At 44.2% G+C, this 25,029-nt stretch overlaps 1 protein-coding gene across 3 annotated transcripts in view; it reads left to right on the top strand.

The window, feature by feature from the left end:
* Window positions 1-25,029, top strand: part of PRICKLE2 (prickle planar cell polarity protein 2) — a 321,553-nt gene that overhangs the window by 210,505 nt on the left and 86,019 nt on the right. For all 3 annotated transcript variants that reach the window (XM_042929904.1, XM_042929903.1, XM_042929905.1), the window contains one exon: window positions 22,315-22,498. In XM_042929904.1, coding sequence (XP_042785838.1) covers window positions 22,315-22,498 — 184 coding nt within the window. The remainder of the gene's footprint in view (window positions 1-22,314; window positions 22,499-25,029) is intronic.

Here is a 25,029-nt window from a genome sequence, read left to right as displayed (position 1 = left end):
AGGCTCTGAGCCATCAGCCCAGAGCCTGACGCGGGGCTCGAACTCACGGACCGTGAGATCGTGACCTGAGCTGAAGTCGGACGCTTAACCGACTGAGCCACCCAGGCGCCCCATCTTCTGAACATCTTTTAAATTTATGTTAAATGGAGCTCCAGTGTGGGGGTTTGAAAGACAAATGGAGAATGATTAAAGGAGCCAGAGGAATCTCAGGAGACTCAGAATTGGAAGCTGGTCACTCTTGGTTTCTTTTGTTTTTTTAGTCAAGTTGCATTTGCAGAGAGAATTCTATTTATGTCTTGATAACAGCCCATTTCCCTTACATCTCCTGATGGTGTGTGTGGTGTTGAGAGCATTGCCTGACCACTCTGAACTTTGGTTTCCTCGTGTAAAAATAGGAAATCAATTCTCCTGAGCTCACTGGCTGTGAAATGGTGGCTGTGCTGTCCTTGCCCAATTCTTGGTACCTACTAGGTGTTGGGACTTTATTTCTTGCTGGTACCAGTAACATTCATATTTCCCACTAAATCCAAACCTGGGAGCGGCAAGAGGTAGTAGCTTACGTGCTCATTTGATGGAGGAAACTGAAGGCCACAGAGGGAAAACACCTTACCTTAAACGACACAGCAGTGACAAATGTTGGTGCCTAGTATAATGCTGCTTCTACACACATCAGTTCCGAAGGGTCTGAGTTGGAGTGGAGCTTTTCAGCACCCCACTGCACTGCCAGGTGCGGATTAGCAGAAATGGCTGTCTTCAGAAGCCTGAAGACATGGTCTTCTCTCCCCTCGGTTGTTTTCGAACACACGCCAGCGACAATGTTCTGTCCCTCAGACGGAATTGTGGCTTTCGTTTGGCCGAGGACTTTTCTTTTGTGTCTGAAGGCCCTTCAAAAATCATTCCCTCTTCCCTCTCTCCCTGATGGTTTTATTTAAAACATCAGCCAGGTCCTGGTGACCGTGAACTGTCACAAACTAAGAAGCTTTGGGGCTAGGCCCTGGGAAAGCGTTTGCCTCACTCATGTTCATGACTGGCACTTGCCGCTTTGCTCTTGTCCCAACCTGTAAAGATTTTTAATGAAATGTTCATGTTTTTATAATTGTGTGTGCGTGTGTGTGTGTGTGTGTGTTTGAATGATGCAGGAGAGAAAATGTTGGATAAGATCACACTGAGTTTCCAACAAGGTAAGCCCTCACTGCGGACTTGGTCAGTTGAGTTTGGAGACTTGGTTTTCTTTTTTCTTGGGCCTGTTGTTTGAGCAGCTCTTTGTTCCGAGTCTGAAGCCTGGGGCTTGCTCATTTTGTTATTTCCCTGGGGACAAGGCAGAGGGAGAAAGAAGCAAGGAAAGGGGTGGGGGGGGGGTGGCTAGAGGAAGGGTTAGGAGGAGGGGAGGAGGGAAGCAGCCAGAATGCAGAAGCAGCTGAGAGAATATCAGAGCGGTCTCCAATCCACCATAAAAGTGTAAAGCTGAAGGTTCCCCGTGGGTGAAGTTGCAACTCAAAGGCAGGAGCCTCTGTTCTCCTTCAGCTAGAAATTCCTCTCCCCATCTGTCCTATAGAATTCATAGTGCAGCCATTTTAAATCCTCAAGCCCTACTGGTGGCTAAGCACAGCATGTGTTTTCCACCAAAGCACCACGGACCATTCTGAAAAATGCATTATTTAAAAAGAGCACGTTTTCAAGTACAACATGAACCTGCCTTTCCATGGCGGGTATAGATGGTAAACTTCCAGCACATGTGTGGCTGTAAAGTCTGTCAAAATCAAGTTGGTTGAGACTTGATTGATTGAGACTTTTATGAGGAGATATGACCCTGGAGGGGGCACAGAATCCGGAAACATCACTAGTTGGAAGTGGGGGCCTCAAGGAAGTCAGGGCTGGCCTCGTGTGGGGAAGTGTTACCAGAGTCGTGCTCGCTCAGAACAGCAGAGTGAACCCGTAGGAGGAAAGAAAAATAGCGATTTCTGGTATCCCCCTTCTTGCTGGTCCTAGATTTGAGCTCCTGTATGTAAAGCATCCCGAGGCACCGGAGGGATTGCAGGCATCATTTACTCCTTGGAATATGGCACAGGGTTGGAGCCCAGCTTGGTACCTTTGACAGTATGGCACTCTCTGTGCCTCATGATGGATGTCTGACTTGAGTAGCCTCCATATCGCTCACTCCAGGAGCGTCCCTGGCCCCAGAGTGCCCACCCCTTCTGGGCTTCGTAAAATCAAACCTTACAAATGTGATCCGGCCCCATCCAGGGTTAAAAGTAACTAGGGCAGGAATTCTTAGCATTTCATTTCAGCTGGGCAGGATGCCATTTTTCCAACTCTTTTCTTGGCATCCATTCATCACTTGTGAGTCCTCAGAGATGCTTGTTCAGGAAAGTTCCAGAACTCAGCTGAGAAACAACCATACTTTCTGTGGTCACAGGGTCAGATAGGTTTTCAGAGTAGCCGTTAGCGTACGTGTAAGAATGTTTTGGGTGTCTGTGTATCTGTCTCTAGTCTGTGTGTTAGCGTTTATGTGAATATGTAGAAAAAGCAATAACTGTCATAGATAGAGCACCTACTGTGGACTAGCTGACATATAAGATGCTTTACATACCTTGCCTTATTAATTCTTGCAGCAATTATGCAGCTAGGTATTATTAGCTCTGTTTCCTAGAAAAGAAACCAAGACTCCTAGAAGTTAAGTAACTTGCCCAAGGTTACACAGACAGTAAAGAGTAAAATTGGGATTCAAACCCAAGATAATCATCGTCCAAAGCCTAAGTAACGTCCATTATTTTGGGACCTGCTTACACTTCCTGCCATAATATACGCTGCACGTGTTTTTTCTTTGTCTTCTAGATCACTTCTGTGGATCCCTCATTTGAGAAACATTTCATTATTTAGCTCTCAAATTAAAATCCTTTCAGTTAATCTTATGATAAGATGAGAAGCAACCATGAAGAGACTAAAACAGAACACCGTTTTGAATGTGGCTTTTAGAATAGAAGGGAGGTTGGTTGGAAAGTCAGTTAAGACATACTGAGATGAGGAGTAAAAGCTAAAGGCCAGTGGAAGCAGCCCTTTGTTGGACCAGAGGCAGCGTGGGAAATTCTGCTGTGCTGAAATTGTAGGCAAACATGGGCAAACCCAGTTGGAGTGTAGACAGGGGCCAACCTTGTTAGCTTTTGATCCCCAGTTGCAGGCACATCAGGTTCTAACTAGAATATATGTGTTTCCCTTTCTGAGCTTCCGTTCTTTCATCCCTAAAAGGGAGGTCCTGAATCAAATAATCTATAAGTTCTCTTCCAGCACTGACCTTGATGAGTGTGAACTTTCCGAACGAAACTCCACCTCGTCGGTGGAGGCATGTGATTTGCACCGTCGGTTGCTCTGGCACAGAGAACTTGAAGGTCAGGTTTTATATCAGGACCTGACCCTCTGGACTGTGGATATGTGCTGCAAGATGAGAAGCGGCGGCCCTCCAGAGAGTGACCTGGAGTTTCCTGGAGGCACATCTGACCTTTGGAGGCCTCACGCTAGTGAAGCGGGTCCGCATGATCCTGCCCTGTGTTGGGGCTGCTCATTCACTCCTAGAAGTCCTCCAGGGCTGTCACCTACGCAGGCATCCTGCAGAGGGCCAGACAGTGAGGTTGCTCCGGCTGAATGTGTATGCATCTTGGGGCGTTGCTAAAATTCAGACTCAGCATTGTTTTCCCTAAAGGATTTTCTTTTCATTTTAAATTTATTTATTTAATCAATTACCTACTTAATTACTTAATTAAACCTGCATGCGAGCATGTAGAATCCCCAGCAGGCTCTGTGTTGTCAGCGCAGAGCCCGACGCGGGGCTCGATCTCACAAACTGTGAGATCGTGACCTGAGCTGAAATCGAGAGTCAGATGTTTAACCGGCTGAGCCACCCAGGCGCTCCCAGAGTCAGGATTTTTAAATTGTTATCTTTTAATGTTCTTTGATTTTTGAGAGACAGAGACAGCATGAGCAGGGGTGGGGCAGAGAGAGAGAGAGAGAGAGAGGGAGACGGAGACACAGAATCCAAAGCAGGCTCCAGGCTCTAGGCTCTGAGCTGTCAGCGCAGAGCCCGATGCGAGGCTCGAACTCACAAGCTGCCAGATCATGACCTGAGCTGAAGTCGGACGCTCAACCTACTGGCACCCCCCAGAGTCAGGATTTTTAACACGGTTCCTGGTGATGCCAATGGTGTGCCTTCTTAGCCATTTTTATAACAGAGTGTTCCACAGGAAAGAAAATTGACCCCAATTCAGAAATCGTGGGTTCTTTCTAAATTTGTTTTTAATGTTTGTTTTTGAGAGAGAGAAGGAGAGCATGAGTGGGGGAGGGGCACAGAGAGAGGGAGACGCAAGAATCTGAAGCAGGCTCCAGGTGTTGAGCTGTCAGCACAGAGCCCGACGCGGGGCTCGAACCCATGAGCCATGAGATCATGACCTGAACCGAAGTCAGACACTTGACCAACTGAGCCACACAGGCACCCCCAGAAATCCCAGGTTCTAATCCTAATTATATCATTCCTTATTTGAGTACACCTCAAAGAAATCACTTAGCTCCTGCAGAGATTCTCCTACAGAGTCATAAAAATAATTAATAACATTTCATGACTACTTATTGTGTGCCAAGCATTGTGCTCACAATTGTATGTGCTGTATCTTATTTAATACTCATGATAATACTCTGTTATCATCTGTATTCTACAGAAGCTAAGCACAGAGAGGTCACATAACTTGTCCAAGGTCCACGGCTAGTAGATGGTCAAGCTGGGATTTGCATTTATACCATCTGACTCTGGAACTTTGGCAACTTGTAGGGATGTGAAAGATATTGGAACTTACTTGTGTGTGCGCGCGCGTGTGTGTGTACACAAACATACCATAGAAACAAATACACTTAATGATTAAACATATTAAATGTGTTTATTAAATTTATTAGATGTATTTATTTCTCTGGTATGCCCATTTAAATAGTCAGGGCACCTGAAATTATAAGAAGTCAGTGAGGTGTTTTCCAGATGAGGTTGTATTTGTCTTAAGTAAAAAAAAATGTTCCAGTTTATATGAATTAAAGTCAAATGCTTTGTGAAGTTTTGAAAAGCATATGTGTTTGCACTGTTGTCTTGGGTAGTTCAACTAGCCCCCTCTTATTACCTAAGAGGGATATTCAGAGAAAGCAAGGTTCTGGTTTCCTGAGGTTTTGGTTTTTTGGAATTAAATCCAAGTTGGTGTTCAGTCTTATTTTAGGACAATATACCCAATCGCCTTTCTGCCTTAATAGGAAGAGCAGGGTTACCCATTTGAGGGTTCCTTGTGATTTAAGACATGGCAGGCGTGCAAACTATGATCCTGAACATGAATTCCAGGGAATTTGTTCTTCCAGTGGAAGTCATAAGAGATTGATTGTGAGCTTTCTCTGGCTATGATATCTGTCACCTCACTGGACACCAGGCTTTGATCTGGCAGGATAAGCAGACGTCTGCTTTCTTCCCTCACTCCTCCTTGTTATTCCCCCCAGAAGCTTCTATTTGATGGATAGAGGAAATCTTCTTCAGTGGGGAAAGTTATTTGAATGTGTTTTCATGTTTGAACTCCATTCTCAGAAGCATCCTGACCGTAGAATTCGTGTGGCAAATCCCTGGTACGTGTATCACCAGGCCCGGCTCCCTGTGCATTACAGACCCCACTGATGAAATACTTCGCTCTCCTTGTCACCCCCCAGCAAAACCTCAGAGTCTTTCTCAACACAGCACACCAGGCAGCCTGTGCCCATCCCTTGGAGTTGGCCCAAGAGATTTAACCTACCCTCAACGTCTACCCTTTTGGAAGTTTGTATTAGTTGAATTGTCCGTGAATTGAAGCTTTAACAGGGTTTTTTTTCTTGTTTCCCTGGGATACATGCATCCTGTTGTTCTGATTAATTTGGTGAGGCTTCTTCAGGTTCCTGTCACTTCCCATCGCCCGCGGTGTGCGGTCTTTATCCAGCTTTCCGGCTGTGATGCTCCCGGGGGAAGACCCACTTAACAATGAACTGTTTTCCATAGATGTCCACTGGACAGTTGAGCCACTGGTTAGGTGGTCAGTGCATCTGGAATGGCTGCTTTTGGCCCAGCCACTGCCCGGCCCTGCGTTCCAGCCCTTCCCTGATAGCTTATCCGTCACGGTTCAGGAGTTCAATTACGGTTGAAGTCTACTCCTTGCATTTGAGTTTATCGTCTCAGAAGTCACCTGGAAAGCCTGTCTGGCCTCGATGCTTGCCACCAACTGGAACAGTGAGCCCCCACCCGCCCCTCATGCTTTCTGTGCTGCTTGGGCCCCTCTGAAACACCTGCCTCATTAGGAAGTGGTGTGAAAATGCAAAGCATTCACATATTCCTCTCCTGGTGAAGGAGCTCAGGTTCCTGCTCGAATGGCTTCTGAAAGGAGAATAGGTGGAAAGCAGCTTAAGTGCTGGGCTTGACTGATCAGACTAGCTTCAACCTGCCTTCCCTGCACTTTGTCGTCTCATTTCAGGGGCCTGACCTGCTGCCTAAACACCACCACGGTCTGCCCTTGCAGGCTTAAACGTTGTTTTAAATGCTGCACCATTGACTTGCTAAGGTTCAGCTTCCTGAGTGGTAACTATGATATCATTTGCTCTTTTTTTTTTTTTTTTAAAGAGAGTGAGAAGTAGAACATCTGCAAGATACAAGGCACTGTCTCTGGCCCTATGGGGAATATCAGAGAAGTTCTTTTACGCTTGACCAGGTGTTTTTAACTTGGAATCCACGAGCACCAAAGGACCAGCAAAGATTAATGAACTTTTTGAAATTAAATGCAGAAATTTCTGTGAACACGTCTATGTTTTTTTTTTAAGGGACAGGATCTCCACTTTCATCAGATTCCTAATGACAAAGTAACCCCAAAGATTAACTGGATGGTAGATGGTAGATGGTTGTAACCTCATCCAGGAAGATCTCTAAAGGTTACTGTGGGACTGAAAAAAACTATATCCTCCCACTCTGTGTGAAAGCACAACACTTCTCTGCGTGACTGCCCAGGAGCTAATGTTAAACTCTGTGCAACCAGGAGAATTACCTGGTTCTCTTTCCTTCTGCAGATGGGTGAACTGAGGTCTGCTGTCGTAGGTCCCAAGGCCAAGGCGGTATTTGTTTCCTAGGTGTTGCAGAGACCTTTGTGTGTTCGTTTGACAGTTGAACAATTTTTTGAATATTTGCTTTGGGTTCAGTCAGAGGTTTTCAGTCTTTCAGTATATCCAAGGTGTCCTTCCAAACACTAGACATTCTGCAACGCACTTCACAGAATTACATTACACTCTAGCTATGGTACGGTTCTCATTCATTCTTGACAATAAATATACTCTTCTCCACCTTTGCCTTCCTCTTTGAATACTTTCATTTAATCCAGGAAAAAGGCAGTCTGTCTTTGGTATGGTTTTGATGATCTCCTACCGATCGTGAGTGTAGCAGACTCACAGTCTACACTTATGGCATCCTTGTAACAATATACATTTTCAGTTATTGCAAAAAAATAAGTGTAAAGAAAAGAAAACTTTACACAGCGATCACATCTGGTTTGCATGCCCGTGAAGGGTTCAGAGCCTTCTAGTTGAGAGCTGCCAAGCTAGATTCTGGGCTGGGCATTAGGGATTCAAAATTTTAAAGAACTGTACCTATCGACTGCTTACTGTTCTTGACACAAGATAAGCTCCTTGACTTTGTGGAAGTTACATTGGAGTAGGAAAATTATCATGAACACATGGACACGTAAGACAGTTTCTGATAGTGACAAATGTTAAAAAAAAAAAATTGAAGGATAATAGAACAGTCAGTGAATGAGAAGGAGAAGAGGGCTTTTTTCTGTAGGGTCCTTATCAGAGGTGACCTTGAGTGACGTGACTGGTAAAGAGTAGGCCAACTCATTAAGAGCTGAGGGAATGATGTTCCAGGCAGAGGAATAGCCACCACAAAGATCCTCAGAGAAGGATGGTCTTGGCAAGTTCAGAAGACACATTAAAGGTCAACGTGGCTGGAACACAGTAGACAATATGGAGAGTAGGACAAAGTGAAGTTGGAGAGAGAGGAAGGGGGCAGATTATACTGGACCTTATGGGCCAGGATTCTCATTGCATTGGGAAGCCAGCAGTTGAAGCAGGAGAGCTGAGTATTATCTCCCTCGTTTTAAAAACAAACAGCTGGTAGAAGATAGATTCTAGAAGGTAGGGCTGGAAGCAGGGAATTAGAAGTAGGCTGTTACAATAGCCCAGGAAGGAGGTCCTGGTGAATTGGCAGGAGAGTAAAGGCTAGAATAGTGACAAGAGCTAGTGAAGAGATGACTGAGACTCAACCCATCCACCAAGGAAGTCCACAGTCTGGACCGTTGTTCATGGTAACAACTAGGCCAAAAGTGTGTGGGCGTGGCTATTTCCTGTAGACTTGGGGGTACGTCGAGGGGGCATACATCCTTCACCCATCACCTTGTTACAATCTGAATACAACCAATTCTTAAGTATTTTCCAACCCTTACTCCTGTAGACCATGTGAATTCAATTCATCAAGGGCTTCTTTCCAATAAAATATGAAACTAGGAAATGTTATTTTCTTTCTGTGGACTTCCCTCAGTCCTCTTGCTGCTGCAGAATGAGGAAACTAGTTGTGGCTCCGAACAAAACCACAAAAACCGTTCCATAGATCCAGCTTCCATAGAAGGAAAGTCAGCATCTTGCCATTTTTGCCTCGCCCCCCTGTGGGAAACCCTGAGAAATTAGTTTTGTTTTGTTTTTTCCCCTGGACTTGACTGAAGCCAGGTCTCTCCTGAAAATAAAGTCTTTCCCTATTGTGTCTAACTCAATCTGAATCGCGGGGCTTTACTTCCAGCATCGGTATTTGGTAAACACCCAATTTCTTGATGTTCTTGTTTCCCAAATCTGCTGGGGTTGTCTTGAGCCTTTGGCCCCATTCACTGAGGAACATGGATTTCTGGGAAGTTTCTGCCTCAAGCCCTTCAGCACGGATATTAAAGGGCCCCTGTCAAGTTTTGAAGGGTGTGACCATTGCCAGAATCCCCACAAGCCAAGCCCCTGAGGGATGCTGTTGCCAGCTGGCCCATAGCCATACCAGAAATGGCTGGATTTCAGTGGTTCTCTGTGTATGCAGCTGGCTGAGTTCCCCTGGATGAAAGGCAGCCTAATATAAACTGAAAATGTTATTAATAAGCAGCCACTTAAGAATTTCCTATGACTTGCCAGTGATTTGGGGGCCTCTATGTGAACAGGGAGAAAAGCACAACTTGTTTTACATGGATTAGGGGACCAGTGCAGTCAGTCTGAAAGGGCATCAAAAAGGCATTCAGGTGTTTGGTGAAGGGCTCTGGAGTCCAACGGATCTATGTTTGCATTTCCATTTTCATCATCTCCTGGCTGTGGAAGCGTGAGTAAGTTTCAGGTACTCTCTGAGCCTTGGTTTTCCCATCTGTAAAATGAGGATAACAATAATTTCCATCTCAGACTGTGCTTTGAGGATTGAATAAGGAATATATGGAAGGTGCTTAGCATAGATCCCAGCATACAATCAGAAAGTACTTTCTTAAATAGAAAAGTTGGGGAAATCATACCCTAGAAATGGAACCAAATGGACTCTTGTTCCCCTGGCTCAGGAAAAAAATTATTTGGGGTTCTAGACACCCCAACACTTAGCAGTAACACCCATAGTACATGGCTTCTCTGAGCTTCTCTTTTTTTTTTATAAAAGGGCAATAATAGCCCATGCTATTCTGACTAACGTTGTAGAGGTTCAGAAAGGTAATTTAAAGAGTCACCTAAATTGAAAATGCATGGTAAGCTCTAAAGTGCTTGATTAGTCCCTGGGGTCAATAATTTCACCTATAACCTGTTCTACCTCAATGTATCCTGGTAAGAAAAGAAAGTCACTTGCATGACCTTGAAATATTAAAAGCATGCTAAAGATAAGTAATCCTTTGGTGAGGACAGTAATCAAGTTACCTTGCTCAGTCCAGCACAGCTTTAAGTATATAGTAGGTGTTTAATAAAGACTTGTAGAGATGACTTGTTTGCTCCCCGTCTGGTTTCCATTGATCTCTCTTCTGTCCTCACTGGAATACATGAGTAGGGTCTAGATCGACTTCCAGGGAACAGGGACCATGACTACTTTATTTTAAATCCCTCTGCATAGCATAGGGTGTGATATACTGGCACATACATAGTCAGGCTTCACGATACAAAGTGTGCTGTATGTATTCATTTTTTAATCCCACCGGCAAGTTTGAACCCAAGTCATTGTGCCTCCAGATTCTAAGGTCTTAAGCCATTGCACCATGCACTGACTTTAAGTACTTCGGCAATATTTCATTCTCAGATCTTGTCTTCCTGAGATCAGCCAACTTCTTCTACAGGGGAGGTAGAAACTAAACAAGTACTTCAGCAGATAGCATGGAAGGGGAAGACACACAAAGAGATATTTTCTGGAGCCTTCCAGTCCTTGCCATGAAGTCTGAAGGTGCGTGTGAGAATTCATTTGCAGTGATTTCCTCACAAACTGTTCTCCTGAAGGACTCACTGGGAAAGGAAATTCTCTTGGAACTTGCTCTCCTAAATGACCAATGAAGCAAAACATACGTGTCATAAAACCACAGTTAGCATGTGGACAAAGTGAAGCTGAAGAATTTTTTCCAGAAAGAGTAACTGTTCCGCTCTACCTTGGTTTATTCTTTGCAGGGTAGCAAGTCTGACAGGCAGATAAGGAAATCAGAGCTCCTCGAGATACCCATAGCCTTTCCTGGGGATGCAGTGATGTGCAGGTAGCACTGTTGCCATGGAGACACCATCCATGGCCAAGCTTTCTCCTCTGAGGGCTCACTGTGTGTACTCATTATGATGTTGAATTAGCTAGCTGTGTGTTTGCTGGGCAGATTCCTCACCGGCCAGGGAACATTTTTACAATGAAGTTAAAACGCCTTGCCAAGGATTGTGCGCGTAATTCTCTAGCTGCCCTGTTGCGGCCACCTCTGAGTCCTCTCCATACCTCGATGACACTTGTTCTCTCCCACCTCCATGCCTTTTATTCACCTGTCGAGACTATTCCTTCCTTCTCTCTTTGCTTAGCAACCTCCTAGTCGGCAACCTTTAAATCCAGCTTCTTCAAGGAAGCCCTCCCTGACCTCTCGGTAACTAGGAGCTTTCTGTCGCACGGTGCCTGGCACATGGTAGGTTTTCTGTTAATAACTGACCTACAGCAAAGTCACAGACAGTGACTTTCTAGTTGGTTTGTTTTGAAACTTACTATTTTGAAAAACTGCAGTGTTGCGTAGTTGTTAAAAGATAGTACAGTGAACTTCCGTACATTCTTCTAGATGTCTCTGTTAACATTTTGCCACATTTGCTACTTTTTCTCTCTTTCCCCAACATGTGCATATGTATAGTATGAATATTTTTGCTTAACCATGTGAAAATAAATTACAAATGTCATCCTTTACCTCATCATATTTCAGCCTGTACCTCCTGGAAACAAGGACATTCTCCTCACTATCCCCGCAAAGAACTCTGCACTTTGATGCATACGGTTCAGCTCTTTGTGAGCATATCTTTGTGTCCCAGTCAAAGGGACTCTTGTGGGTGTTTTTTGTTTTCGTTTGTTGGCTTGCCTTAATCCCTCACAACACCTATCGGGATGTATAGTATGTAGATGTTCAGGGAATTATTGTTTAATAAATGAAGCTGCCTGCAGCAGACGTTTTTGGTGTCTCCTTGTCCCCCCTTGGCACTCACCAGCCCGGTTTACTGTGACCCATGGTTCCCGCTGTAGCAAGAACCGCAGCCTTCCTGTCTGGCCTGTGGGTGAGCCAAAGGGCCCCAGGAGGGGTCCTTACCCAATGACTGTTGGTAATTGGTGGATAAGCACCTCTGCCTCTTGGACTCTCCCGTGGAACATTTCCAAGGAAGGCTTTAAACCATCTTCCCTAGCTCCTCGACCGAAATGAGTCGCACTTGTCCAAAGCCGCAGCTGCTTGTGACCTCACCTTACTTTGGCATGTTTCCCTTCGCCAATTCCCTTTCCCATTTTCCTGTTAGGACTTTCCTGGGGATCGTCCCCCCATAATTGTTTGTGCTGAGATACCTCCTGAGAATCTGATTCTGGGGAAAGCTGATCTCAGACATTGTCCCTCAGTTACTGGGACATCATACCCCTAAACCAAAGTATGGTAAGACATGTTCACAATAAGTTTTTCTATGGCCATCCAAAGGGCTTATTTTTAAAAGGGAATGGCTCAGGGGCACCTAGGTGGCTCAGTCAGTTAAGCATCTGACTTCAGCTCAGGTCATGAAGTCACAGTTCTTGGGTTCAAGCCCCGCGTCGGGCTCTTTGGTGACAGCTCAGATCCTGGGACCTGCCTCGGATTCTGTCTCCCTCTCTGTCTGCCCCTCCCCCTCCCCCTCCCTCTCTCTCTCTCTCTCTCTCTCTCTCTCTCTCTCTCTGTCTCTCACTCTCAAAAAATAAATAAAACATTAAAAATTTAAAAAAAATAAATAAGTAAAAGGGAATGTGTCAGAAATTACAAGATTAATTCAGAGGAGAGTGCTCCATATATTTGCTCGTGGAAATATGAATTGACATATTACAAGAGGAAGTCGCTGCGGCTGAAAATTGCCCTCTACCAAGTCCGGCAGTGCCTGGCAGAGAGCAGCTCCTCTTAGTGCAGATGGCCAGAGCCGCTGGAGCCCGGGCAGAGGGCAGGGCGTTGGAGGGAGCCAGGCGGCATGGCCTTGGCTCTGAGCACGTACCAGCCTCGTACCCAGCTGGCCCTGTCACAGTCTCGCCCTGTAGCTTCCGTGTTTATTAGGAAACCATTCTTCCTTTCTCACTGAGCTAGAAATCTTGCTTCCAGACACGGCGAGTGTCAGGGTTCATGCCTGGGTCCTTCGTTCAGCCTGAGTGTTCGCCAAAACAGGGGGAAAGCAAAGCATCGTGGCTCCGGGGACAGAGTTAAGGAGCCAGTCAGGCTACGCTAGTGTCTGGCTATGGAGGCAGGAAGACACAGGAATTTCCAGGGGAAGGGAATGAGGGCGAACAGAGGGACTTGACTGCACCCACTTAGGTGGTGCCATCCTCTGAATTTCACATCTGTGCCTGAGCTCTGAGACCGGCAGCCGCTCATCCGGTTTGGTCGCTGTCAACGGCTGCAGACAGCAATGGGGGAAGGAGGGCTTCTTGAGCACCCTCACCCTCATCATGGCCTTTGTGCTTGCTTTTCTCCGCCTGCAGAACTCTCCCCCTGGGTTCTCTCGGAGCTGCCTCACATTCTGTCTTCTGAGCCCCGCTCAGACGTCCTGACCCATCCTCAACCCCTCTCTTCCTCACGTCCCTGTTTGTTTCCATCGTGACACTTACCGCAATCTACACATGGCGGGTTTACCTCTTTGTTCACCTGCCTGTTGTCTGTCTGCCTCCCTGGACCCTAAGCTCCGTGAGGTTAAAGCTATTACATGTCTTCAAAGCTGCTCTGTGCCCAGTATCTTCGTACTGTGCCCTGCGTACTGCAGACCTCATTCTGGTCTGCTTGCCTGGTGGGAAGGTTGGATGGACGGACTGATATGGATGTATGAACGGACAGATGGCGGGCAGGATGTGTGGGGAAAAAAAGAAGGAAGATTTCGCCATGCTGCCTACAACGAGGTGCTAGAAAGATCACTCTTCTTGGAGTCAGATGACTTAGGTTCTAATCTGTCCAACTTCAGTGAAGTCATGGGTGAGTTTACAGCCTGGATTTTTGGTTCTGGTCAGTGGATTAAAAGGCTAACTCGACAAGACTGCTGAGAATGAGCAAACGAGATAAACGATACAAAAATGATACGAGAGGTGCCTCGGTGGCTCTGTCGGTTGAGTGACCAACTTCAGCTCCGATCATGATCTCATGGTTCCTGGGTTTGAGCCCCACGTCAGGCTCTGTGCTGACAGCACAGACCTGCTTGGGATTCTCTCTCCCTCTCTCTCTCTGCCCCTCCCCTGCCCTCATGCACACATGTACACTTTGTCCCTCTCAAAAATAAATAAACATTAAATTTTTTTTTAAATAATACGAACATTTTACATCCTCTGTAAATGTGAGCAATGATACTCGTGGTGGAAATGCAGCCACCGTGTGTGTTCACCCTTTCCTGGCATCCTCCGGTCTCAAAGCACATGTCAGAGTGGAGAGGCAGGAGCCCAGCCCCTGGCGGTCAGAACTGTCCTTTGGGGGTAGTTTACCTCCTGGAATATCCTCACTTCCTCAGGCCATCCACCACGTACGGATCTCTTGCCTGCCTTCATTTCTGCCATTCTGACCCTCCACGTGTGTTTCCTGAAGGATGGGGAAGGTGGGAACAGAAACCCCACGTGCGGGTTATACCATTGTGTGGCCGCTGCAGGGCAATAGCTGGCGTTCTGTGTCACAGCTCAGCTTTGACAGTCTGCTTTACTCGCAACAGGATTAGCTCAACCGTACCTTCGGGCAGGCAGACCCCACCTGCGGTTCTTACTGAGTTGCTTGAAGCACAGCATGGCAGCGCCTTTTCTGCTGATACCCACTGTCTCTTTACTGGTCGACTTGGGGAGAGTAAAAGCTCTCTTCTCCCGACATGCTTCCTTACCTCCCAGCAACACCCAAGAGAGGTGTCCCCACGGGACAGTGAACTCAGAACAACGTTCGCCTCCTTTTAGGCTCGTGCTTTGCATGTGTGTGAGAAGCTGATGCTGTCATGGGAAACTTGAAGAAACTGGGCAGCCGAGCAGACTGAGAAAGTCGAGCTCCTGCCCAGCTCCTCCTGAGTCCGTCCTGCCCAGGGTGGGTCCTCCAGGTGGTTTTGAAGCGATGGAAGTTGCCGCAGCATTGAGAGTATGTGACTGATGTACAAAGACTCAATTCAGAGCCAAGGCTTAGTGGTTTTAAATTACCCATGCCCCATCTCTCCCCACTTGCACAGAAAATTGAAAGTCGATAGCTGTTGAAATCTGGTTTTCAGATGTTTTTTTATCTGACGGACCTAACTTAACTCTGTGATGCCCATAAATACATATGCAGTTCCCACATTGCTGGCATCTTCCATGCTACGTAAATAAGTTCTCTAATCCTGTTACAGGGCACCGCTCAGAACAAACCCACTTATCTGGATTGAATAATGCTCTTCTGTTTGCTGAGAGGATTGTGTGTACGTGTGTGGGTGTTCTGGCTCATGCCTTGTCATTCCAGGCCAGTCTTGTCTCTTGGTACTTGCTGATGGCGGACACAGAGAATAAAATCTGGTCTCCAGTTTCTTAACACGAAAGAAAAAGACGACCAACAGCTGTTTCTGTTTAACAGTGATTATCCCTGGGATTGTGAGTGTTTTGAAATATTTTTCTTCTTGCTTATCTGCAATTCCTGATTCTTTTCTACATCAACTGTGTTACTTTTTTTTTTTTTAAGGATAAGGAAGCAGTGACTTTATAATAAGGAGAAAAAGGGTTCCCCTTTTCCTCTTATTAAGAATAAAAAGAGTTTTGTTTTGTTTTGTTTTGTTTTTGTCTACAATGAGCGGGAGTCATGGGAGAACAGACACAGCGAGGACACATTCGTTCTGTAGCAAAAAGCTATGGAAGACTTTGGGTTATTTTATCCCTTTTGTCTTTAACAAAAGTGTATTCTCCCACACCTGATCTCGGCTGCCTGAGGCATTGCCACATTACCACATATCCAGTGTTGGGTGTTCCTCATCAGTCATTTACCGTGTGTTGGGGCTTTGTTGCCCTTTAAGCAGTCTGCCCTTGGATCCTTTGCCTGAAAATGACCTGGACCTGATATGGCCACAAACTTGGGACCCATATGGGACAGATGGTGGGGCTGAAGTGAGACACCCCTCTGGTGGCTCATGTCCAGCACCCTTTTACACGCAAGCCCCCCCGGGTGCCCAGCTGAGTGCCAGGTGGGCTCAGTGATGTCAGAGTCTAAGACACGGCAGTAGGGAGGGGTCAGCATAGGTTCCCTGGAGCAGTTTTAAAAATGGACGTTGCCCAGGGCTCCTGAGACCTGTTTTACCAGGATGTTGGTAAAACACACACCCTGACGCTGGTGTTCCCTTCTACCTGGAGGCCAGCGCAGAGAGTGTCCTCCAAGCGTGCATCTGGGACGCTGGCAGAATTGCTCTCCTGGGCTCTGGTCTCAGATCTCTCAGATCTGGGTCTCTGGGTGACCCCACTCCTCTGTAAGCATCTCCGTGTCATGTCTTGGCAACCGGATTTACAGTTTCCCATGAGTAGAACAATTATTGATAGAGTTTCACGATTAGGAATTGTTTGTCTTTTGAAAGCCGTGAGGAGCTTGGTTTTTTTGTTTTTGTTTTTGTTTTTTGTCTTTCCATCATCTATTAAAATATTGAGCAGCTCATTCACGTCTTGCTAAGTGCTGGGAATGACCTTGAGCCATCAAGGGATGTATGCTGGTTTCCAAACTTGTGTCTTTGGACCCTTGGGACCTTAGGACCAAAATGCCTGGAGTGTGGAAAGCAGGTTGAGCTTGAGAGAGGTCTGCCTCCTTCCCTCACATCACCTTGGGCAACTCTGTTTTCACATAGGAGTTCTTCTGTGAAAATTATTTTCCTCTCATTAAAAAAAAGGGAGGGGGAGGGGGAAGGAGAGAAAGATTTTTTTTTTTTTAAAGGACTTAATGATGTTTACAGTGACATCGGAATCTAGAATCCTGCCATTTAGGACGTGAACTTGTCAGAATCACATTCTAAAGGAGGATCCCTTTTTGCCTTCATCTTATCACCTCTCACACAAAGCAAGACATTGTGGTTCCAGGGTTCAGTGTTGTAAATAACCTGTCAACATTTCCAAGATGAGACATCCACCCCCCCCCCCAACCCCCAACACGCACACACACCCAGGCCATTTATAATGAATCCTTCCACGGCACCACCTCATGGTATGTAAGTTAATTAGCATAAATTAGTTACTCTTCAAATGCTGTGGTCATGGGCGCAGATGACAAGAATACTTTGAGATAGTTAAAAAGAGAGCCTCCACCTGGCCACCAGTGTTGTGTGCAAGAGCAGATCATGGCTCCTGAATGTGGAGGCAAATGCATTAATAGCTGCAACTTTTGGGTAGGGGGTTGCAGGGGATTTTGCTGGGCAGAGGGAGGGAAGGAAGGGGAATGCGGGATCACTGCTCCCGGGATCCTGCCTTCTTCCTTGGAAACCTGTCATTCACAAACCCAATTATGTGCAGGTAAAATGTCAGCTCTGACAGAATGAAACCAATGTGTGCTTTATATGGTTGGTCTTTTTATTTTTTTTTTTAATGAAATCCTGCTATACTAGCAGGTTCTATTTTCATAAATGTCTTTTTTTTTTTTTTTAAGTCGAATCATTTATTTCCCCCACACACTCCTGAAAAGCTTTAATCAGTGTGTCGAAAGAGAGAGCTGTTGGGTGTTGCTGTGTACATTTTGCCAAGAGGGAGAGAGAGACCCGAGGATCAAGAGAAATCCTCGTGGCCTATCTCTGACCCTCCGCTCCTGTCTGAGCATCTGAGCCTTGGATTCCCTATTTGTAAACAGGGGTTATTCAATTAGTCTTTCCAAAGGCTGTCATGGCATCCCTCAAAGACGGAAAATTCTTTGCAAATAAAAATGCCTTGCCACAGGAGTGCCTGTTAATTATAAATGAGAAGTAGAAGGGAGGCAGCTAGCAGGGAAAATACATGAGATCCTCATGGTTTCTGTTTACCATTTTTGTTTTCCTTCCTCTTTGATTTTGCTTTTTCTGAATGTGTTTGTTATTCGAGGGCACAAAGGTACTTGTGGTTGGGATCAGGCATGGCTTCTATAGTTAATTGTTTGGGTTCAGGGGTCACATAGATCCTACTCTGAGTCTCTGTTCTGCTCACCATTTAGAGTTTACTTTGAACATATTGCTTGATCTCTCTGGGCCTTTGTTTTCTTCTCTAGAAAGTGGGGATGATAATTTCTTTGTTGGAGGAATGGCGTGTTAATCTGGATTTCTGGGTGTAAGGTATAAGTTAGGCAAATGCTGTGCATTCTGCACATGTATGCACCTTCCCTAATTCTGATCACCTTCATGCTGCTTCACCTTTCCCATAGCGCTTAGCATCGCACATGATAGGGGCTTGGATAGTTGTTGACTAAATAGACCTTTAGCCCTCTGCCCTCACTCTGTTCTGTTGATCGTTCTACTCCGTGAGATTCATTCTGGATCTGGTTCTGTAATTCCGTGTTTTGTTTTCTTCTTGTCTTTTTTCTTCTCCTGGGGCTTGCGTTCTTTGGATTATGTCCATCAGACATTAAACATTGTGCTCTTCCTTGCACCACTGGATACATGACTTGCTCTGATGAATATTCTGGAGACTGAATTTGATAAAAATTCCTCTACATCTTGTTTTTAAAGTATGGCCTTCTAGTATAAACTGTTAGTCACCAAAGAGCTTCCTAAATTTGCTTAAGCCCACTGATTTTTTTTTTTCTTTAAGTCATTAACTGGTATAAAAATATTTGGAGGGAAAAATCCCTGACCACTTCCTGACACCCTTGACTTCTTTACAGTAGCCGGTTAATTAAAGAGTTACTTAAAATGGGCTCTGACTATTTTTAAAAGTAGCAGCCAGGGTTTGGAAGGAACCTCTTTGAGTTTCGAGATGCAAACCAGATCCAAATGTACATTCTGTCTGTGTATATTTTCAGTCGGATGAAGAGCAGGAGGTGGGAGAATCTGACAAGCCTGACTTGGCTGAACTAAACTGATTTTGTTTCTTGAGTACACTTTGGTGTCAAAATTCAGGCAAAAGACGTTAATAGAGTAAGGACAAAAACCAACCGATCATCTTAATAGATGGAAAAAAACAGTTGACAAAACCCAACCCCCTTTTGTGATTAAAAAAAAAGGCACCCAAAAAACTGGTGTAGAATGAGTCTTCTTCAACTTGAGAAGTGGCATCTGCAAAAAACCCACAGCTCACTACTACTTGATGGTGAAAGATGGGATGCTTTTCCTTTAGATCAAGACAAAGATGTCTGCCCTTGCCACTTCTGTGGACCATTGTACTGGAGGTTCTAGCCACAGCAGTAAGGCAAGACAAAGATATAAAAGGTATCAGATTGGAAAAGAAAGAATAAAACTATCTCTCTTTGCAGATGACATGATCTCATATGTAGGAAATCTAAGAAAATACACACACGTACACACACGCCATGCTCTTAAAACTACAAAAAATGAGGGGTGCCTGGGTGGCTCAGTCGGTTAAGCGCCCGACTTGGGCTCAGGTCATGATCTTGTGGTCTGTGAGTTTGAGCCCCGCATCGGGCTCTGTGCTGACAGCTCAGAGCCCGGAGCCTGTTTCAGATTCTGTGTCTCCCTCTCTCTCTGACCCTCCCCCGTTCAAGCTCTGTCTCTCTCTGTCTCAAAAGTAAGTAAACGTTAAAAAAAAAATGTTAAAAAAAAATGAGTTCAACAAGATTGTATGGTGCAAAATGAATTGACAAGTACCGTTGGTGTTTCTATCTACTAACAATCTGAAAATGAAAGTAAGCAAACAGTTCCATTTACAATAGCACCAAACAGAATAAAATACTTAAGGATAAGCTTTACAAAAAATGTGCAGGACTTGTAACTAAAAAGCAAAAAATAGCATTGAAAAAAATTAAAATAGGCTGGAATAAATAGAAAGACATATTTTGTTCATGGGTTAGATCTCATATTGTCAAGATAGCAGTATTCTCCAAGTTGATCTCTAGACTCATTGCAATCTCTATTGAAATCCCAGCTGGATTTTTTTTTGCACAAAATGGCGGGATAATCCTAAAATTCATATTCCATGATGCAAATGTCAGGGACTCAGGAGAGCCAACACAGTGTTTTGAAAGAAGGACAAAGTTGGCGGATTATATTCACAATTTCAAAACCTGCAAAACTACAGCAATCGAGACAGAGTAATGCTGACATAAAGTACATAGGTCAGTGGAATAGAATTGAAAGTCCAGAAATAAACCCTTATATTTATGATCACTTGCTTTTTGACCAGACAGTCCAATGGAGAAAGAATGGACTTTTTATCAAATGGTGCTGGGACAGTTCAATATCCACACAACTATGAAGTTGGACTCCTACCTCACGCCATGCATGAAAATTAACTCATAATGGCTCATAGACCCAAATATAAGAGCCAAAGCCATAAAACTCCTTGATGAAAATATAGGAGTAAATCCTTACAACTTTGAGTCACACAGTGGTTTCTTAGGTATGATACCAAAAGCACAACAGCAGAAAAAGAAATAAATGGGAGTTCCTCATAATAAGAAATGTGTGCATCAGTGGGCATCATCACGAAAGTGAAGACCACCCACAGAGTACGAGAATATTTCTCCAAATCGTATTTCTGATAAAGGACTTGTATTCAGAAATATATCTAAAAAATGCTTATAATTCAGCAATAAACAGAAAATAACCGTTTTTAAAATGGGCTAAAAGTTTGAACGTTCTCCAAAGTAGATTTATAATAAGCGCGTAAAAAGATGCTCAATATCATTAGCTATTAAGAAAATACAAACCAAAACCACAATAAGATGCCACTCCACACCCACTGGGATGGCACCAACAGAAAGATAATAGCGTGTGTGGCAAGGATGTGGAGAAAATAAAGCGCTCATTCGTTCTTGGTGGGAATGGACGATGGCACTGATATTTTTAAAGAACAGTTTGACAGTTCCTCAAAATGTTACACGTAAAGTTACCATATCACCTAGTAATTCTGCTGGATATATACCCAAGAGAATTGAAAACATATGTTCACACAAAAATACTTGTATATAAACATTTAGAGCAGTGTTATTCACGAAAGTAAAAAAGTGGAAACAGCCAGAATGTCCAACTGATGAATGAATAAACAGAGTGTAACATATCCACACTATGGAATATTATAATACAATAAAAGGGAAGGAAAGACTGGTACATGCTACAACATGGATTCACCTTGAACATCTCATGCTGTGTGAAAGAAGCCAGTTTCAAAAGACTACGTATTGCATGATTCCATTTGTGTGGGATCTCCAGGATAGGCAAAGCCCTGGAGATAGAAAATAGATTAGTGGTTGTCAGGGACAGGAGGGAAGGGAATGTGGAAAGTCACTACTCATGTGCCCTGGGTTTCTTTGGGGATAATGAAAATGATCTAACATTAAATCGTGGTGATGGTTTCACAAAGCTATGAATATACTAAAAGCCAGTGATTTGTACCCTTTAAAATGGTGAACTTCATGGTAGGGGAATTAGATCTGAAGAAAGCTATTGTCAAAAAAATTAGGCACACGTGGGGATTAGGATTCTGGGCTCTCTCATTGCCCGGATATGATGTTACTGAAACTAATCATAAAGATCTGAGTACCACATAGAACGGCTTATTTTCTTAAAATTTTATTCCTCCCATTTTTTTCCCCTCTTTTTTATCATTGGAAGCTAGAAATGCTTTTGTGTTGCTGATATCAACCTTTTTACTGCTTCATCATTTTTGTAAGCATGGAAAAGAACAGAGGGTAACCTTAAAAGAGAAATCTTCAACTTTGGGGCCAGATTTTTATCTTCGGCTGCTACCTTTTGACATAACTCACATGCATGATCCTCTTGTACTGCATATTAAAAAAACCATAGAGATTTGGGTTTCTGATGAGAATTTCAAACCCATGGGGATATTTAGTACAGGTGACAATGTCTTTCCCATGAGATCTTGGGGCCAGATTTATTTCGTGGGAAAAACATATTTTCGCTCTTTTTCATCAAAAAAAATCTCACCTGCAGTTCTTTCTATAACCGCTTCCATTTTCCAAGCTTCTAGGAAGCTTTTATAAAAATGGTGTGTTGTCAATATTTGTTACATCCACAGGTAATATTTCTGGTCAGCATATATTACGTCTACTTAATTACTACTACAGCCAAGCATATTTGCCGCCATCCATGTCCAGTGCTCTGTCTAGTAAAAGATACTTTGGCATGGCTTTTTGGATATTGATTTAGAAGAAAGGTTGAAGTCCAAGTTTGAACATTGTCATCCTGCTTACCTGGCGGCCTCTGACCTTCCATGACGTTTCCACATGTGTACTGCCACACCTTTTCCAAAGACAGGCGTGCTGTGGAACGCTGCTTTAGAGGCTCTTGCCAAGAGCCAGTTGCCAAGGAATGTGTTTATGGTTTGGGATCCAAGGGCTGGTGACTAGCAGCCAGTTGAAAATGGTTTCTTTTGCCTTCCTTCTCACCTACCGCCTTTGCTGCTTACAGGAAGATCTGCTTGCACTGCAAGTGCCCTCAGGAGGAGCACATGGTGACAGTGATGCCCCTAGAGATGGAGAAAACTGTCAGCAAACTCATGTTTGACTTCCAGAGGAACTCGACCTCAGACGACGACTCAGGCTGCGCCTTGGAGGAGTACGCCTGGATCCCACCAGGGCTGAAGCCTGAACAGGTACCATTCTTGATTGGGCAGGGGCGGGGGTGGGGGGGGCAGTTGTGGTTTGGGCCGCCCGTCCTTCCTCATTCCAGTTCAGAGGGAAGAGTTAACTTTGCTGATTCAGAGAAGTGGTTGGGGCTCCATGGGTTGAACGGCTTCGGGGGCCCCGGTGGGAACTGAGTCCTGCGTGGGCCACTGTTAATTCATTCTGGATTGCCATTGTTAACTGTCAACAGAAGACTGACTAGAAACTTCTCAGGAACAGTGGCTTTAAAACGTTAGAGAAGGAAACTTGATTTTTGAAGGGTGGAAGGGATTTCTACATCGGCCATGAATCTCTAAGATTCTTTGTTAAAGGAGAGGGAGGAAATAGGGATTTGCCTTATTCTTCCCAGTGATATATGCTGTGTTTAAATACTAAGTTTGGCCTTGCTTTGCAAAGAAAGACATTGGCATTTCCTGAAATATTTGGCACTTCCTACAGGCTGTAAATATTATTGGCTTGATTAGATGAACTCTGTTTCTCTCTGTTTCACTGTGTTTTTCTCAGTGATGTACAGCCTCTGCTTTGTATTTCTATAGTTGGCGTTTTCTCTTCCACAGACTCATGTTGGCTTAGAAGTCCCCTCTTTTTAGCTGGATACTTTGATGAGCTCTGAGCTGTGCACCCCTCTTTTTCCCTCTGACACAGAAAATTCATCCTCTAGTGATCTTCTCTATGTCTGACAGAATGTTTTCAAGCTTAAAATACCCCTAAAATGTGAAGTCAGGAAATCTCTGCGCGATAACGCTTCTGGAAAAAGTTCTTTATGATTAAGAAAGACCCAAGAATTCCCAGGTGACTCCCGAGTTAGACACGGATAACATCTCTTTGATGAGCCATTTCTCATTGTCTTCTAATATATGAGGTCACAAATTGGCACCCGAAGTCAAGCACACTGGCAGGATTGGCTCAGTTAGCAAAGTATTCTTTAAAATTTTGCATTAGTGACTAATCCTTAAAAATGAGGAGTTTTAATGTAAAAGTTCATAGTTGTATCTTAAAGAATTGAGGATCTGGCATCTCATCCCTGCAAGGATTGGTGCCGGCCAAGCCTGAGCTGGATGCTGGCCATTCTTCTTAGACAGTTGGATCTCTCCGGATCGCCCAGTCCATTTCAGCCTTTGATGTTACCTTCCCAAGCCCTACAGGCACTTCATTTTTGTGATCTCTGTCCTAATTCTTACTAGGAAGAAAATGTTTTAGAACAGCAACATTCACAGAAAATGATCTCCATGAGAACTTAAGGGAGTTCTGTGCTGAGATATTAGCAGGAAGAAATAAAACCATTGTCTCTCAGCTTACAGGCTAAGGTTCTATCTTTATTTTCTTCTGCTTCAGTGCAGATTGTGTTATTAAAGAGTAGGCTTCAGAAAAATGAGAGTGTTTGATTGAGTTTGTCTGAAAAGTCAAATGAGGTGGTGGGTGACTGAGAATCTTTGACATCATCGCTCTGCTGCCAGTGTTTGAGCAGTGAATTTTCACACCTAGATACATCTGTGAGCTTGTTTCATTTTCTTGCTAACCTCATTTCCAGCAACTTCTAAGAGACCCATCTCTCTTTTGTTCACATTGCTTTCTGCGACATTGGGCCCTGAAATTCTGAAGTTAAGCTATTTTGGGTTCCCTGCTTAGGTAGACTCTTCTCTAAGACCGTGAAACATCATTCTATGATTTTCAGATGTGGAGAAAATTGTCTGTAGGACCAAGAAAACAGGCAGTTGTGGAAACTGGAGTCTTGGTTCAATTCACCAATTCTGAAGCGAGTGCTTACAGTATTTTTGGAGGCCGCTTGTCTCATCCAAAAGGAACGTTATAGGGAAACAAAGAACCACTTTCTTTGATTTGTTTTGCAAGAAAACAATTAATGCTCTTCAACAAATGGGTTGAATTATGTCCAGTGACAGGATATTCCCATCTCTTATATAACTCTCCTGTTCCTTGGATGGTCTCCTCTATTCCCTGAACTTAGTCAAACCTATGTGACACAGAGAGTTAGAAAGGGCATTTGTTCTCCAGAGAGTGAGAGATTATCTCTTCAGACTCTTTGATGGACTGTATATTTGCCTAATAAAATATGAGTCTATATTTAAAGGTGTTTGAAGGGATCATGTTGGACAAAAGAAATGGAATCAAATTTTAAAAGTATGATATCATTCAGGCGTGTGGGGGCTCAGTTGGTTAAGCACAGGACTCTTGAGTTCGGCTCACATCATGATCTCATGGTTGTAGGATCAAGCCCCGTGTCAGGCTCTATGCTGACAGCATGGAGCCCACTTGGGATTCTCTCTCCTTCTCCATCTGCCTCCCCCCCCAAAAAAAAATGAAAATAAAAATGAAGATAAAATTATGAGATATTTTAATATCTATTATGGAACTTTCTATACATTTAAAGGTTTTTTTTAAAAAGCTCTCATGTTCTAAGAACGTTCTAAGATTAAAACAATTTGGGACCCTGAATGCCTTTCACTGAAAATGCTGATGTTTAATATCATGTTAGTCATCT

This window comes from Panthera leo, chromosome A2 (genome assembly GCF_018350215.1).
Source record: "Panthera leo isolate Ple1 chromosome A2, P.leo_Ple1_pat1.1, whole genome shotgun sequence".
In the NCBI taxonomy this organism is placed as follows: domain Eukaryota; kingdom Metazoa; phylum Chordata; class Mammalia; order Carnivora; family Felidae; genus Panthera; species Panthera leo.
The sequence above is the reverse complement of the archived record's forward strand: the minus strand, read 5'-3'. Positions and strand labels throughout refer to the sequence as shown.